This window comes from Ailuropoda melanoleuca, chromosome 1 (genome assembly GCF_002007445.2).
Source record: "Ailuropoda melanoleuca isolate Jingjing chromosome 1, ASM200744v2, whole genome shotgun sequence".
Taxonomy (NCBI): Eukaryota; Metazoa; Chordata; class Mammalia; order Carnivora; family Ursidae; genus Ailuropoda; species Ailuropoda melanoleuca.
This window is the reverse complement of record NC_048218.1, coordinates 176,605,623-176,623,216: the sequence shown is the minus strand read 5'-3', so window position 1 is coordinate 176,623,216 and position 17,594 is coordinate 176,605,623. Positions and strand designations below refer to the sequence as shown.

The 17,594-nt window shown below is 39.3% G+C and overlaps 1 protein-coding gene and 1 long non-coding RNA gene across 4 annotated transcripts in view; one reads left to right on the top strand and one right to left on the bottom strand.

The window, feature by feature from the left end:
* The window catches only part of LOC109488974, a 72,828-nt gene that overhangs the window by 3,338 nt on the left and 51,896 nt on the right, over window positions 1–17,594 (bottom strand). The window lies entirely within an intron of this gene.
* The window catches only part of TMEM168 (transmembrane protein 168), a 30,185-nt gene continuing 19,355 nt past the window's right edge, over window positions 6,765–17,594 (top strand). Inside the window, exons 1-2 of one of the 3 annotated variants that reach the window (XM_034670778.1) lie at window positions 6,765–7,170; window positions 12,256–13,512. In XM_034670778.1, coding sequence (XP_034526669.1) covers window positions 12,385–13,512 — 1,128 coding nt within the window. In that variant the 5' untranslated portion in view covers window positions 6,765–7,170; window positions 12,256–12,384. The other 2 variants (XM_019795032.2, XM_002915043.4) reach the window with 2 other exon arrangements.

The window sequence follows — 17,594 nt, the reverse complement described above, 5'->3', positions numbered from 1 at the left end:
AATCAGGAAATCTTAATGAAATGGTCAATATTCTGAAAACATATCCATTACTAAAACAAACTCAAGGAGGAATAAAAACCTGAAAGACCAATGAGCATAGCGTATGTTATAGTAACAAAGAATTATCTCTCAAAAAGACATCTCTAGATTCACAGGCTTCAGGATTTAGTTCCTCCAAACTTAAAGAAAAGATGACTTCCATACCAAGTAATCTGTTGCACAAAATAGAAAAAAGGGGAAAGCTACCCAGTTTGTTCAACAGAACAAATATACCACTTATACCAAAACCTAAAAAGATAATACTAGAAAATAAAACCATGTACACTTCTCACTTAAAAACTTATCAATATCAAAAATAAAATCTTGGATACTTAATTTAACAATTCACTAAAAGACCAATGAGGATTTATTCCAGAATCACAAGGCTAGATCCATCATGGTAGTTAGTATGAGAAGTTAACCTATCAGTGCATCAATGAGGGAAAACCATATGAACATCTCAAAAGATCCTTAAAAAGAATTTGAATTCAAAGCCAATATCTGAAACAAAACACACAATTAAAAATTTCTTAAGAATGAAAAATATATTCTTTAAATATTCCCTTTAAATTAACCATCAAGATTATGTTTAACGATGAAAATACTAGAAGTGTTTCCATTTATATCAGGAACATGCCAAGACCTGCTTTCACCACTTACTTATACAAAAATTATTAAACAATGCTTTAAATCTGGCTTTAAAAAGTAGAGGCATAGCAAATGGAAAGCAAATAAGTGATTATTATTTTTAGGAAAAAAGTACTTAATATTTAAAAATTTAGTGAGATGGCCAAATGTTTTAAAATGTAATATATTTTCTATAAAGTAATACTCAGAAAATATAAAACTCAAGAAGGCAAAATAAGCATATGCAATAATAGCCCCTTCCTATACTGACTCCAGAGAGAATATGTTTTAAATCATTTGATATAAATATAGCTGCACTGAAAATTAGAAGGTAAGTCTCCAGAGAACCGTGAGCCCTCTTTAAGAACGGAAAGCAGGCAACACTTTTTCGGTCTAAAAGACTAAAACTCGGTCTAAAAGACTAAAACTCAGGGACCAGAGCCGCCAGGAAACTGCAATGGCAAAGCGAGAAGCTCCTAATACCTGAAGAAAGTCACCACCATGAAAGATGCCAAATCCAACAAATGGAAGAACTTGGAAGCTGATGAAATGGAATAAAAGGAGCATTCAGAACACAAGTTAAAACATGTATGTTTAGTATCCTCAAAGGAGGAAAATGCCGTAAAATAAGAGAGATAATTAAAGTGTAGCAGATACTTCAAGGGGAAAGAAAGGAATAAAGGAAGGAAGGAGGGAAGGAAGGAGGGAAGAAGGGAAGGAGAGAAGGAGGGAGGGAAGGAGGGAAGGAGGAAATGAGGGAAGGAGGGAAGAAAGGAAGAAAGAAAGAAAAAGAAAAAAGAAAGTAGAAGCCTAGGGAAAATTTTTTTTAAATAGCCTAAGAAATAAATTACTGGCTGTAAGATTATACTGAAGAATTCTTCCAGAAAAGAGCACAAATAAAGAGGTAAAAAATATGAAAGAAACATGAAGATTAGATACATTTCCAACATATCTTAGAAATCGGAGTTCCAGATAAGAGAATAGAGAAAAGAGAAGAAAGGAAATGCTGGAAAAAATAATGCCAACATTTTTCCAGAATTTAAGAATGATTAAAATCCTTCAATAAAAAAGGATTGCTAAATAAAAATATAGGGTTTTTCTAAACTTATGAAAGTTTAAACATATGATACATATGAAATTTCAGAAGATTTGGGATAAAGACAGTTTTCTAAAACCTAAGAGAGAGAAAAGACATATTACCTTCAAAGAAATGGGAATCAAACTGGCACCAAACTTTTTATTGGCAAGAATTGCAAGAATCTATGCAGTGAAAATGCATTATTTTTAAAATGTGAAATATTAGCAAAAAATTAAAAGAATTTAAAGACAACACTTTCTGCTGCCAAAAAGGTAGTTAATTGACAGCAGGACCACAGAATGTTTTCTTTCTAGTAAGAAAATCAGCAGTATGAGTTAAGAGCTTTAAAAATGTTCATATTTTTTAACCTATTAGGTATCTATTCCAAAAGGATGGTCAGAAATGTAACATATCACAAGTGCAATCAATGAGCCAAAGTTGTAGAATTTGATAACAAAAATGAAAAACATCCTAAATTTTCCAAATTAAGGGAAAGTTTAACCAAATCATGGCTGAGCCAGACGCTGCAATATTTGCCATTGTTAATACAGAGTAAATGCTAATGAGATAAGGTGCATTAGTTGAAAGTGCAAGTCAGAAGTGTTTCAAACAATACTAACATCTATTATCTGACTTAAGAATTTGAGATGTAAGGAAAAATTGTAGTAAAGCTCTGGCAAACACGGCTTGCTGCCATCATTATTTCTTCTTCCTTCTTTCTCAGAAAGAGAACTCTGATTTTTTTAAAGATTTTATTTATTGATTTGAGAGAGTGTGAGCATGAGTGGGGGGAGTGGCGGAGGGAGAGGGACAAGCAGACTCCCCACTAAGCGCTTAGCAGAGCCATCCCAGGACCCTAGGATCATGACCTGAGCTGAAGTCAGATGCTCAACTGACTGAGCCACCCTGGCACCCCAAGAACTCTGATTTTTTAGATGGGCATATAGCTACCCCCAAACTTAGCACTTTCCCCAGGTTCTATAAATACTAAATACCAGTCAAAGTGATGTAAGCTGAAGAGTTTCATGTAAGTTCCAAGAACTGTCATTAAAGTAGGGGTGAGGGGAGTACATTTGCCTTTTGTACTTCCTCCTTTCTCTTGATTGGAATTCAGAAGTGATGCTGGAAATTAAGCGGACATCTTACACTGTGAGGAGGAAGCCGTGTTCTGAGTGGAAGGGGAACAAGAGAGAAGGAATCAGGATCTTTAAAAGCGAGAAGCACCACATCTGCTCTAGAATACCTACCTCTAGACATTTTATGAGAGAAATAAACTAGTATTAAACCACAGTTGTTGAGCTTTTTCATATACACACCCACACATAATCCTAAGATCTGGGCTTACCCTTAGAGTTTCTGATTCAGTAGATCTGGGGGTGGGGCTGATAATTTGCATTTCTCACTAGTTCCCAGATGATGCTGCTACCTCTGGTCTAGGGACCACGCTTGTAGAACCACTGCACTGAAGGAGATAATAACCCAGTTGTTTCCAACACCTGCTTTACATTAGAATCACTGGGTGGGGGGGTGGTGAGGCAAGGAGGGGGCAGGAAGAGTATTTAATAAAACACACCATCTACTTGGGACTCACTCCAGAGGAGACTGGTTTAATTGATCTGCGCTGGGCCTGGGTATGGGTGTAGGTTAAACATCTTCGAGATGATTCTAAGGAGTATGCCAGGACCGAATACTGTAACCCTTTCCTGCTTCCTGTTTACAGCAATAATGAGACAGAAATACCTGTGTTCCCCCACAGAGGGAAATGGTATTTAGAAAGCTGCACTTGATGACCTAGAACCTGAAGCCAAAAGACTGAGGTTTAAGCCACTGCTCAGGACAGTGTAGTTTCTCTGGACCTTGGTTATTTTACCTGTAAAATGGTGACGATATTGACATCATCAGATTTTGTAGAGATTGAATGATAGGACACAGGTGAAAGCACTTTGTAATCTCAAAGTATTGCACAGAAATAACAAGGAAGTAGACCCAGGAGACCATCTATGGAGAGCCTGAGTTGGTTCAGCTCTGGAACAGGATTGAAGAATTGAAAGAAGGGGAGGAAAAACAAGAGAGAAGATAGGAAGAAATAATGCAAGACTCCTCTGTGACTCTCTGCCACAGAGGACTGAAATAGATATGATCATCCATTTCTCCTGCCACAGGTGCTGCCTTCCCTCCTTCCCTTGATTTTTAAAAATGATATTTCCACAGGTGTTTCTAGTCTGAAATAATTCCTCTGGGTGAACTATTGGCCAGGAGCACACAGACTGTGCCTGCATAGCAGCCAGTGCTGAAGAATGCATGTTCCTGCTATTAGGACCATTACACGGCCCTCGCTAACTGCAGCTTGACATCTCCTGTCACTGAGGTGGTTCCCAAGTGGCTCCGGGTGTTTGGCTGAGGATGTGCTGGATGTCAGGAACTGACCCTAATACTTTAGTTTCAGCATAAACGTTCCCAGGCAGAGGGGGGTTTAGTTCATCTCTGGAGGGCCTCGGGTGCCAGGCTAAGGGGTTTGGACTTGATTCTGTAGCTTGTAGAAGTCATTGGTTTTAATCTAAGAAGTGACACAGAATGGCGCTCTGAGACAGTCAGTGTGATGGATTAGACGGGGGTGAGGCTGACATCAAAATGACAAACCACAGAAGTCACTGAGGTAATTCAGGGGTTAGGACCTCCACTAGGGTATCGACAATGGAATTTGAAAAGAAATGATAAACGCAAGAAATGTAGTGAATGAAGACAACACTTGGCCTTCACAACTGTCAGGTTCTTTTAGTAAACGCTGGGAGCCTTCAACAACTGCAGATCGATGGGAGCTACCCTCTCCCTTCACTATTAGGTCGTGTCCTACAGTGAAAACAAGTCTCAGACTTCATGCAACAACACAGATAAATATTTATCAACAAGAAGGCACAAAAAAACACTACACACACACACAAAAAATTGGTGCCAAAGTACTTAACAGCATTCTAGACTCAGAGAGCCCTTCAGAAGGCCGTCAGTATGCCATATTCAGAAGCTTCTTACACATACTCCATTTAGGCAAGAACAGAAGTGCCTGTACAATATTCTAGCCAGCCATATATCTTGAACACCTGTTATTTCCACAATGAAAAATGATTTATGATCTTTTATGTTAATTAACATACTTCTAGTGCAGATCAACAGTGATAGTGGAAGCACTTGTGCATCCAACTTCATAGTGAAGACTCCTGATTAGTCTTTCAAATGTTAATTATCCACCCTGGAGTTCGCAGATGAAAGTGAACTCTCAAACACATACACATCTCACTGAAGTATTCTGAAGTATACTGACAAGATAACCAGCATCAAAGATAGTTCCAAGGTCACAAGGCTGTGGATCATGTTTGAGGAAGATGAAAAAGCACTATTTTAATGAGGGACCTTTGTGCTAAGGAACAGGAGACAGCTGTAGCTGATTAAAGCAGAAAAGAAATTTATAGGAGGATCCTGGGTAGCTCTGAGGATGGCTGGAAACGGAGCTTGGACCTGCATGCTCAGAGAGTACAACCAGTAACAACATGCACTGAACTGATGGGAGGGGGCTCTAGGGTTGCTGCAGGCACGCACAGGCATCTTGAGTCACTGACACCGCTAAGCCTGGATGCTGGATGCCACCCGCTGGAACCACTCTCACTCTTGCCCCACGAGTCTACCTTCCTATATTCCTGCAGTTACCCAGGAAGCATGGCTTGCTTTGCTTTTTTGAGTCGACAGCTCCCAGCCGGTGTACGTGATTGGTAGAACAAGAATGTGACGTTTCAGATTTAGCCACCAGACTCCTAATGTGGATTGGAGTTCTCCAAACACAGGATGGTGGTTCGGATGGTGGGAATGCAAAATCAACCAAAAAATATACATATATGTGTAAATAAATGTCTATTAAAGGTAAGTTTAATTAGAAGCGATGGCAATGTATTCAAGTAGAAACATCTAGCAGGTAGTTGGAAACGTGACACGTGTTCCCCAAACGGCCAGAGTTACAGATTTGGGAGTTGGGTAGTAACTGCTTTTGGAGTTAAAACAGAAGTCTGGACAGAATCTCACACTTTTAAATTACGTAGGAGGAATGCGAGTTTGAGAGTGTCTTATCACTATTGATCAGCTGCCCACCCCAGCCCCAATTCACATTCTATCATCAAAGATAGGAAAAGTATACATGATACTCACAGACAATAAATGGAAGAGAACTAGTGATTGTTGAAGGCTTATTGTGTACTATCACTTTATTTAACAAATATTTAAGTACCAACTATCGTACTACACCAGGCCTCATTAATGGTGAGCAAAACTGGACATGTCCTGGCATTTGAGGAAATGAAAACAGACTGGGGTACAGACAACTGGGGGAGTGTTGTGGGAGGTTAAGCTGGAGGTAAAAATGGCCAGGCTACAGAACTTGTCCATACCTGTTGAAGGATTTTGAGCTTTATCCCAAAGGGGATAAAACATCTAAAGGTTTTAAGGTATTTGTTTGCATACATGATCTCACTTAATCCCTACAACAACCCTGTGAGGTGGGTGGTATTAGTATCCCATTAACACATGAGGAAACTGGGGTTCAGAGAGATTAACTGACCTAAGAGCTACAAGGAGCAGAAAATGATGGGAGGGATAGAAGGCAGGCAGAAAGGCAGGGCTTCTTAGGGGAAAGGCATTCATACTTTTTGAAAGCCTACCTTCTGCCAGAAAAAAAAAAAATACTGTTTACACAGTATCTTTGCAAGGAAGGTTTAGTTACCTTTTTTTTTTTTTTTTTTTTTGACAGAGAAACACAGGTTGCACGTAGAAAAGAGGAGGAACCAGGATCCAGACTCCCTATGAAACGCTGCCTCCCCCTACGTTCATTCAGTGAGTTCAGTGTACAAATGAGAATCAGGCCTGGGCGATTGATGAATCACGGACCCGTACCCCTGACGCAAATAATACATTATATGTTCACTCAAAAAATTAAAAAAAAAATTTTTTTTTTTAAAGAAGAAGGCTGGTGGACGTTTAAAGGATAGGGAAGAAGGGGAATGGAACCGGCCAGGCCTAGGGAGCTCTGGTGCCGTCGGTGGAGTAAAGACCCGGGCGGTGATTTAAAAAGAGTCTTAATTAGAAAAGAAGGCGAGACGGGCTTTGAAGGCGAGCCGAAGGAGCCTGAGCTTCTGCTGGTCAGCGGACACAAAGCCATGCATTTTGCCATAGATACTAAAGAAAAGCAACGCCTCCTGCGGTATTTACAACCCACGTGTGGACCGTCCCGCCTGTCTTGCCCCACTATCGGTCCAGCCCGAGGCGGCGGCCTAGAGGCTCCATGGGCAAGGTCTGCGGGATCCTTCGTGGTCTTCCCGCTCCCTGTTCGCCGCCGATCCTAGGTCCCAGAAGGCAACGGAGGCCGGACTCAGCCGGCACCCTAGGTGGGGGTGCTGCGTGTGCTGTCGCTGCGCGGGGCACACCTGGAGCGGCGGCGGCTGAGGGAGTTTGGGCGGGGAGGGGGCCGGGCCTCAGGGAGGAAGTGCGCCGCGCGATTTGACCCCGGCGGCGTTCCGTACCGTCGCGGATTCGGCGGCAGGAACATGGCGGCCGCGGTCGGGCCGGTAACGGAGAAAGTTTCCAACGAGACGGGCCTGTGTTAGTACGTGTGGCCTCGGGCCCTCGACCCCCCCACCCCCACCCCGGCGTGCCACCTCCCAGCTCCGAGTTGCAGGCTCAGCCCCAAGGGCCCTCCCTTTACTGTGTTGGCCCCAGAGCCGACTCCGGGGGTTGAGAGAGCGTTGGAGGCGGCGGCCGAGTCAGGTAGGGGGGTCGGGGTGATCAGCGGGGTGGCAAAACCAGAACACAGACACCGCCCAGGGCTCTGCGTAGTTCGAGCCCCTAGTTCCGCACAGCCGGTCTCCCGGGGCCGAGATTGCGATACCTGCCCTGAGAGTAGTTGACGGTGGGGGTTGAAGGATGGAAGGTGGGGTGCTCCGTATACCCCGCGGTTCCCCAGACAGTTGGGCCCCGAGTTGTGGTTGCCTTCTCCCAAAGTAGAGGGGTGGTAGAGAACTGGCAGACTCTGGAAGAATTGCTGTTGGTGCCCCAGTACTGAGAGATCGAATATTTAAGTTGCCATTTTCCTTGTATGTAATGGGCCAAAGAGTTAACATGAATTCATAGAACCAAAGCACGGGAATTCCCCGACCTTGGGTGCTCAGATTGGTTCTTTCAGCTTTTTACGCTTCTCCTAGATGGGACAGAAATAGTTTCTCAGTACAAAGCTGATGCAAGTGATACAGTGTGTGTATGTAGTGGCTCTAGTGAGCCATTAATGCCCTAGAAGTAGGACAACGAAGAGAACCAACTGGTTTGGAGGAATTTGGATGAATTAAGTGAAGGCTGAAGTAAGGCCAAAAGAGAAACATTCATGGACTCTCCCTGAGTTCTACTACTTATGAGCTGTAGGATATTATACAATTTTATTCTCATGTATTAATAAGTGTCAAATAACTGGCATTATTATTAAATATAATTATTTCTGTATTAGTCTCTATTTCTTTCACAGGTATTTGTTGAATACCTGCTTGGTGCCAATTTTTTTTCTAAGACATGGGTACAGAGTATTAACGACAAACTTTCAGAGACCTTGTGATCGATCCAGTAGGGAATGCAGAGCTTAAAGAAATGACAATCAACATTTTGCTATTAAAGAAGAAGTGCAGGGATCACATAAATGAGTCAGGGGTAATCTCACTAAGAAAATGATTTATGTGAGACCTGAAGAGTAGGAGTGAGCCAGGTGTGAGGACTGGGATGGGTCTAGGAGCAGGGAAGAAGTGTACCTGGAGAGGGAATAGCAGTGATGCACTTCAGAATTGAAAGGTCAGTATGGAATACAAAGTTCAAGAGGAAAAGAGATGCGGCAGGAAAGTTATTCACATCCAATATGGAGAACCTTATAAGGCATGTTAAGGAATTTAGACTTTTTTGCTTAAGATGATGGGAAGCCATTGGAGGGTTTTTACATAAGAGAGTGAACTAACAAATTTATTTTAAAAGAGACACTTCTTGGAGAGAACACAGGTACATACAGGGAGACATTCAAGCATGAGATGATAGTGGCAAAAATTGGGATTTTTGATTTGGGGATGGAAAATAGAAACATTTGAGAAGTGTGTAGGAAGAAAAGTGGACAGAACTTGGTGAGGACTAAATATAGGTGGTGAAGGAGAGGAGGGTTAGAGTAGTATGTGGGGTTTTATAAAACAGACTCTTCTGTGCTCCATTTTTATCTGTTTCACAAGTAATTTCTCATTCAATCAAAAATGGCAGAACAGTTGAAAAGATGTGATGCTTTGTTGTTTTACTCTCTGATTCAGCCATTTGTCCTTTGAAGAAGTTCAGAATGTGGAAAGACTTGTATATTAGCCATTTAAAAATATTCTGCACGTTGATTTTGACAGTGTGGTTGCATATATTCTGTGATAAGGATGTTATGGGTATAATTTACATGTTTACCTTCTTTCCTCTTTTAAAAAAAATTATTAGCGAACAAGCACAGTGGGAGTAGAGGGAGAGGGAGAAGCAGGCTCCCTGCTGATCAAGGAGCCAGATGTGGGGCTCGATCCCAGGACCCCAGCATCATGACCTGAGCTGAAGCAGCCACTTAACCAACTGAACCACCCAGGCACCCTTGTTTGCCTTTTTTCTAGGGTTTTACCTCTAAGAGAGCTGGTGCTTTTATTTCTATCAGGTAGATTAATATATGTATCTAATTGGGGAGAGAGAATAATTGAAGACATGGAAATAGATGAGATTGCTTATAGAAAGTGTACAGTGAGAGAAAAGCCTGGACCTGGGATTGCACATATGAAGGATGGACTGAGAATCAAGAGTCTTCAACAAGACCAAGAAGAGATGTCAGTGAGTTAGGAAGAAAATCTGGAGGTTGGTCTGAAAGCTAAAGGAAGGGCAGGTTTCAGAAACTGAGAGAAGTCAACAATGTCAAAGGTTGTTTGAAGAAAGTGCAGGATAATAAGTGAAAAGTTCCCGTTGGTTTTAGGAGCTTATAGATCATTTTAGAATTTGGCAGAGCAGTTTGTTGTATGGTGGGAACCATTGTTGAGTGGTGTGAGAAGTGGAGCAATTAAATAATAGCTATCAAAAAAGGACAGAAGATTGAACTTGGGCAAGAAGATGGGGATGTGAGAAGACTGTTTTTGTTTCTGGGTTTTTTTGGTATTTTTAAAAAGAACTTTGCAAATGTTTAAGTGCTAATGGATGAGAGAAGAGTGGGAGTTTGAAGAGCAAGGAGATTGTGAACTTCTGGAAGAGGTAGAGGGGAAGAGATATCCAGTATGGCTGAAAGATTTAGCCTTAGATAGGGAAGGGACACACTTCTTTCCCTGTATCAGATGTCGGTAGAGGTGGGTTTGTGGTGGTGGAAACTCAAGTAAGCTCTCTTCTGACAACTCTGTTGGAAGCAGTCATCTAGTGAGAGTGCAGTGAGTGGGAAGTGGGTGTCAGAGATTGGAGGATGAGAGGTTGGATAGTCACAACGAATGTGAGAGTGTTGACCAAAGAAACAGAAGGATGTCTCATGAATTGAGTGGCAACCATTGTGCCTAGTGTGTGTTTTTTCCTCCATCAGCATTCAGTTGTCTAAGCCCACCCAGACTCTACCATCAACCGTTTGAGGATCTATATTCCAACGTATTTGTTGAACGATTATATTACAGGAGTGATTTTTTTTTTTAAAAAAATGCAAAGCACTCTAGATTTTCATCAATGTCTTACATAGGAGCAGAAAAGGTAAAGCCAAAATATACCAAAGGAAGACATTTTCTTTAGCAGTGTATCGTATCTTAAGAAATGACTGGATGAAGATGTCATTGAGGAAAATCAGAATACTTATATAGGTTTATCTATAAAAAATATACATGTTGGGGCGCCTGGGTGGCACAGCGGTTAAGCATCTGCCTTCGGCTCAGGGCGTGATCCCGGTGTTATGCGATCGAGCCCCACATCAGGCTCCTCCGCTATGAGCCTGCTTCTTCCTCTCCCACTCCCCCTGCTTGTGTTCCCTCTCTCGCTGGCTGTCTCTATCTCTGTCGAATAAATAAATAAAATCTTAAAAAAAATTTAAAAAAAATATACATGTTGAAGTAGAATTAGTAAGAAGTAGATTTAGTAACAGTACTTGAACGTCCCAGAGACTGTAAGATTCTCACTCAGTAAAATTCTCCTCCAGCCAGACGGGTAATTTAGGGTTAATTCCAGGTTATCATGTTTTTGTCAGGTCTTTTACTGTCCTATTTTTTTTTTTTTAAAGATTTAATTTGTCAGAGAGAGCATGCGTGCACAAGCAGGGGGAGCAGGAGGCAGCGGGAGAAGCAGCCTCCCCTCTGAGCAAGGAGCCCAGTGCAGGACTTGATACCAGGACCCTGGGATCATGACCTGAGCTGAAGGCAGATGCTTAACCGACTGAGCCACCCAGGCGCCCCTCATGTGTCCTACTATTAAGAAAGTATCAACAAGCTGATCACAAACGAGTCATTTTTTGAATTTTTGTCTGGTTGAGTTCTCCATGGGTATTTAATGTGACCATGAGCTGTTGAATGGATCAGTTCTGAAACAGTATACCAGAAACTTTGATTATCTGGTAGATAGTTAACGTATTTTTTGACCACTGTCACATTTTAAGTGCAATTTGTGGAGGCACTCAAAGACTAAAATAATTATCTGGGCTCTTTAATGAATAATTGTTAACATTTTAAAAGTGAAAGTTTAATGTACGGTAAATATTGGCTAGCATTCTAACTTTACAAGTTTGACTAGAAAGTTCAGGAATTGGCTTGCTATACAGATAGTATTTAGGTCTAGAAAGGTTTGATAAAGCAAGTAATTAGTACAGATAAAAGTACAGAGAAAATTATGGGTTAACTTTAGGGACTAACTTTAATATAGTTAAACTTTACTTCTGGTAAGTTTATTAGTTAAACAATGTAAAGACTAAGATTTTATAGCCTGTCAGATCTGCCTTGTAAAAAGATGGAGAGGATTTTAGGCAGGTAGGAACGGTTGCTATTAGTGGATACTAGTGCTTTTCACATTAGATGTGATGATGAAGTCCATCATTTGGTTTAGCTGCTGAGTAATTTTTGATTGTGCCAAATCCATCTTCTACAACCTAAGCTAGGTTGAATATCGCACATTTGTGCATTGTAGTTGAAAAACCAACCATTGAAGTAAGAACGGCGTAGTCTTTGGAAAAACAGTTTCACTGATGGTGATTTAGTCGTACTTCTTAGCATATGTTAAGTAGAAAGTGCTGTCATTTTTATTGGGGTAAACTGAGTTTTTTAAACCAGAAACGGTTACCATTACGATACATGCAAGTTAAATTTAAAACTGAGTTTCAGAAGAAACTTAATTCTCACTTATTTATTATTTCGTACAAAGAAGAGAGATACAAAAGATAAATTATATAAAATTAACACTGCCATATTTTTTCTCCTTTTTAGATCACTATAAACAAAAAGTCCACCAGAGGAAATGCTGAAGTAGGAGTTACAGATACGTTGGATTTGCTGGATGAAAAACAAGCAGTTAATTTTTGTACCACGGGGAGAAAGCCCAGATTGCCAGATTACATGTGTAAATCACTGCGTTACTGCTTTAGTCATTGTCTGTATTTAGCAATGACGAGACTGGAAGAAGTCAACAGAGAAGTGAATATGCATTCTTCAGTGCGTTATCTTGGCTATTTAGCCAGAATCAATTTACTGGTTGCTATATGCTTAGGTCTTTATGTAAGATGGGAAAAAACAGCAAATTCCTTAATTTTGGTAATTTTTATTCTTGGTCTTTTCATTCTTGGAATTGCCAGCATACTCTATTATTATTTTTCAATGGAAACAGCAAGTTTAAGTCTCTCCAATCTTTGGTTTGGATTCTTGCTTGGCCTCCTGTGTTTTCTTGACAATTCATCCTTTAAAAATGATGTGAAAGAAGAATCAACCAAATATTTGCTTCTAACTTCCATAGTATTAAGGATATTATGTGCTTTGGTGGAGAGAATTTCTGGGTATGTCCATCATCGACCCACTTTACTAACCACAGTTGAATTTCTCGAACTTGTTGGATTTGCTATTGCCAGCACAACTATGTTGGTAGAGAAGTCTCTGAGTGTCATTTTACTTGTTGTAGCTTTGGCCATGCTGATTATTGACCTGAGAATGAAGTCGTTCTTAGCTATTCCAAACTTAGTTATTTTTGCAGTCTTGCTGTTTTTCTCCTCATTGGAAACTCCCAAAAATCCAGTTGCTTTTGCATGTTTTTTTATCTGCCTGATAACTGACCCTTTCCTTGACATTTATTTTAGTGGACTTTCAGTGACTGAAAGGTGGAAACCCTTTTTGTACCGTGGAAGAATATGCAGAAGACTTTCAGTCGTTTTCACAGGAATGATTGAGCTTACCTTTTTTATTCTTTCAGCATTTAAACTTAGAGACACTCACCTCTGGTATTTTGTGATACCAGGCTTTTCCATTTTTGGAATTTTCTGGATGATTTGCCATATCATTTTTCTCTTAACTCTTTGGGGATTCCAGACCAAATTAAATGACTGCCATAAAGTATATTTCACCCACAGGGTAGATAACAATAGCCTTGATAGAATCATGGCATCCAAAGGGATGCGTCACTTTTGCTTAATTTCAGAGCAATTAGTTTTTTTTAGTCTTCTTGCAACAGCGATTTTAGGAGCAGTTTCCTGGCAGGTAAGCGTATAGTTTGTTTATTATGTCAATGCCTATGATGTGTGATTTAATGCTTGCTTCAAGAGTTAAATTATTAGAATCAAAAAGTCACATTCCTGATTTCAAAAGGAGATTGTTTTTTGGTGCTTATTTTTGTTCATGGAAGTATTGAATGAATATTGACAGTATAATTTAGTTTGATCTCTAGCAAAGAGGTACCAAAATGTTAGGAATACTCAGCAAGTTACAGGCCTCCTGCCTTCTAATTGTTCATTAGTTAAACACTTAAAGATCCTTAAATATTAACATTTGATGGGTGCTTAGAGATTGCACATTAATCCTTTCGTTTCACACAGGAGGAAACTGAATGCCTGAGAAGATGCATTCAGGGTCTCTGGTACTAGCCCTAAGCGGGTTACTTAGTTTCTATCTCAGTCCACTGGTGTTTTCACTACAACACTTTTCTTTTATATAGACACTTCCCATTTATGTAAAGGGTGAGTAGATACATAACATATCAGGTTCTCAATTATAGATCAGTGGCTCTCCTAAGAAAGAAAAATTGGGTTTTACAATACGTTTGTTGCCCATGTATGTTAAAAAAATTTAAAAGTTCTTTTGTAGACAAAGATACTTAAATTGCATGGTTGGAGTTCATATTTTACTATTAACATTCTTTGAACATTTATTGACTGCAGGATATATCAGATATTGTACTGGCTGCTGGAGATTGCAAGATGAAAAAGAAATGTCTGTCTTAAGTCACAATCTCTAATGGGCTAGGGAAGAGGCAGGCATGTAAACAATTATTACAGTGTGAGAAATGTTGTAAATTGAGTACATCAGATTAAGATGTAGGGTAAAAGGGAAGGTCACCTGTGCGTTGGTGCAGTTACTTGCTATGGAGTGATTTCTAGATGTGAGAGTTTGAAGGGAGATATAGAGACTTGCCTGGGCATGGTGCCTTTTTGTCAGTGTAGGCTAGGGCAGGGAGCCTGTGTGGGAGTCAACTTAATGATAAAAACATTGTGGGTGTTGCCTGAGGCTATCTTCCTCACTTTACTTGCTAGTGCTGGGGACTACCAGAATCATGATGATGGTGAAAGTTGATGTCAGAAACTGTTAAAAGAGTTCTGCTTCTTTCCCTCACCTTTTTCCTCCTAGCTCCTTTTCCGGCCCTAACTACTACTCCCCGCCCCCGCCCCCAGTCAGCCTCATGCTTGAACACCTTTTCAGATCATCAAATCCTATTAACCAGTTATTGTCTAAGTCACCATATCTTTCTTGTTTTCGTATACCAGTGGTCTTCAAATATGGTATGTGCACCATTGGAGGTACACAAAAGCTTTCCAAAGAATAGGTCAGCAAGAATAATTTTAAGAGAATCAATTTCCAGATTCTGTCCTTCCATTCTACTCTTTTTTTAAAGTTGATCTACCTCAGAATGCCTCTCAGTTTAGGCGTGGAGTGCTATCTCATTGTGGCTTTAATTTGTATGCCTCTAATGACTAATGGTGTTGAGCATCATTTAATGTGTGTATTAGTCATTCACTTATCTTTGTTTTTAAAATATTCAAATCTTTTGCCCGTTGTTAGAGTTACTTCTCTTTTTATGATTGAATTTTAAGTGTTCTTTTTATATTGTGGATACAAGCCCTTTATCAGATGATTTGGAAATGTTTTCTCCCAGTCTGTGAATTATCTTTTTTTTCTTAATAACACATTTTGAAGAGTACAGGTTTTTAATTTCGTGAAGACTGATTTATCAACTTATTCTTTATGTACTGTGTTTTTAGTTTCATATCGAAGAAGACTTTGTTTAACCCTAGGTCACAAAGATTTTCTTCTATAGTTTTCTTCTGGTCGTTTTATTGTTTCAACTTTTACATTTAGGTGTATGATCTATTTTGAAAAAAATTTTGTCTATGGTATGATGTAAGGATCTAATGTTTTTAAAATATGGCTTTCTAACTGTTCCAGGAAAAGACTATCCTTTCCCCTGTTGAATTGCTTTCATAACTTTTGTCCAAAGTCAATGAAATATAAATATAAGGCTTTATTTCTGAGCTCTCTTTTTTGTTCCATTGATCTATATGTCTGACCTTATACTAGTACTGTGCTGTCTCACAAGATACTTTCTAATTACCTTTGAAATTTCTTCTTTGACCTTTGGGTTATTTAAAAATTGGTTGTCTGATAATGTGATATTTGAGGGATTTCCCACATTTCCTTGTTACTGATTTCTAATTTAATTACATGTGATTGGAGAACATAGTTTGTTTGATTTTAGTCTTTTTTTAAGACACGTTTTGTGGCCTGGCATGTGTTTTATTCTGGAGAGTATACCATGTTCACTGGAAAAAAATGAGCATTCTGCTGTTATTGGGTAGAGGGTTCTACAAATACCAGCTAGGTCAAGCTGGTGGGTTTTCTTCCTAGATCTATATCCTTGCTGATTTTCTGTTTATTTCCATTAGGACTGAGAGAGGGATATTAAAAATCTTCATTATAAATTGCTAAATTGTGGGTTTGTCCTTTAAGTTTTGTTATTTTCTTGTTTCAGGTATTTTGGGGTTCTGTTCCAAGTATATATATACATCTTTAATTACTACACCTTCTTAATAGAGACCTTTTTATCATAAAGGCCTAGTTGAGTAGCTACGACAGAGACCTCATGGCTCACAAAACCTAAAATATTAACTCTCTGGCTCTTTACAGAAAGTTTGCCAACTCCTGTTGTAGGCCAGTGCTTTTCAACCTTTAACATGCATTGAAATCATGTGGGGATGTTGTTAAATTTCTGAAGATTGAAACTGATTTTGGGAGACAGCTTGAACAGTTAAAGGTGATGCAGAAACTCCTGGTCAAAAGTATACCCATTGAGTAACAAGGTATTAATTTAGCTATTTAAAACTAACATGCATCTACCTGAGTTGTGTCTGCATTCCCCAGTTAGTTGCTATTTGGTAACTGCTGCCTATGGTGTGGGCATTGTGTCTTTGATGCAGTTAAATTTTTTCAACTTAATTCTGATTTAACCTTCTGTTTAAAGATTTCTCAAACTGTGCTCTGCCCTGTGTTGGGTGAGATGTTAAATGACTATACTCAGAAAAAGTGTCAAAGAAAGGGAAACATTTACAAACTTAGCATGAAATCCTTGCCTATACTCCTCATTAACCACCTCCTCCCACCACACCTGTTAACCTCTCTGTGAAACATAATTTAGGAAACACTCCACTGGATTTATATAAAGTTCCAATCTTTTTGGCTGATGAAAGCATCAGAAAATTATGTAGTGAAAGGCAAAAAATTAAGAGTTTTGTAAGGCCAGGAGTATGATTGGCATAACATTACTGTTAATACAAGTAAATTCTAAGCCCTGTCTCACATTCTTTAAATTAGATTTTGTTTNCATCAGAAAATTATGTAGTGAAAGGCAAAAAATTAAGAGTTTTGTAAGGCCAGGAGTATATTTGGCATAACATTACTGTTAATACAAGTAAATTCTAAGCCCTGTCTCACATTCTTTAAATTAGATTTTGTTTTTTTGAAATTGAACAATGTTTATTATTCCTAAATGACAGATACTGATTAGCTTTTTAACAATATATTCTAAACCTATTTCTTCACATTTCTGTGAGAGTAATATTCAAGTGCAAACTGTTATTTTCTGTTGTCTCATTAAAATCTCCTTTAATGGATTTCCACTGGAAAAATAGCTCCACTGGTTGGGTGGGAACAGACTCAGTGTGGCAGGAAAAAAAAAAAAAAGAACTAAACCTTTTGAGCAGATCAGTCAGCCAAAGATAGGATCAGTGAAAGTAGAGATAGCCTGAAATCAAGTGTTGCTAGGAGCAAAGATAAGGACCTGGACTAAGGTGATAGTCTTACCCTTAGCACAGCAATTTTTCTCTAAGATCTTGTTGAGAACTATAATATAAAGAGAACTTGAAATAAGTTGATGAAAGAATTGAACAGTGTTCTGATGTGGTGGATAGTCTAAAAATGTAAAAAAAAAAAAAAAAAAAAAAAAAGTTAAAAAAATACATGATAAAGCTCTACTTCTTTAGGTTCNAGGATGATGGATTTCATTGAGTTAATGA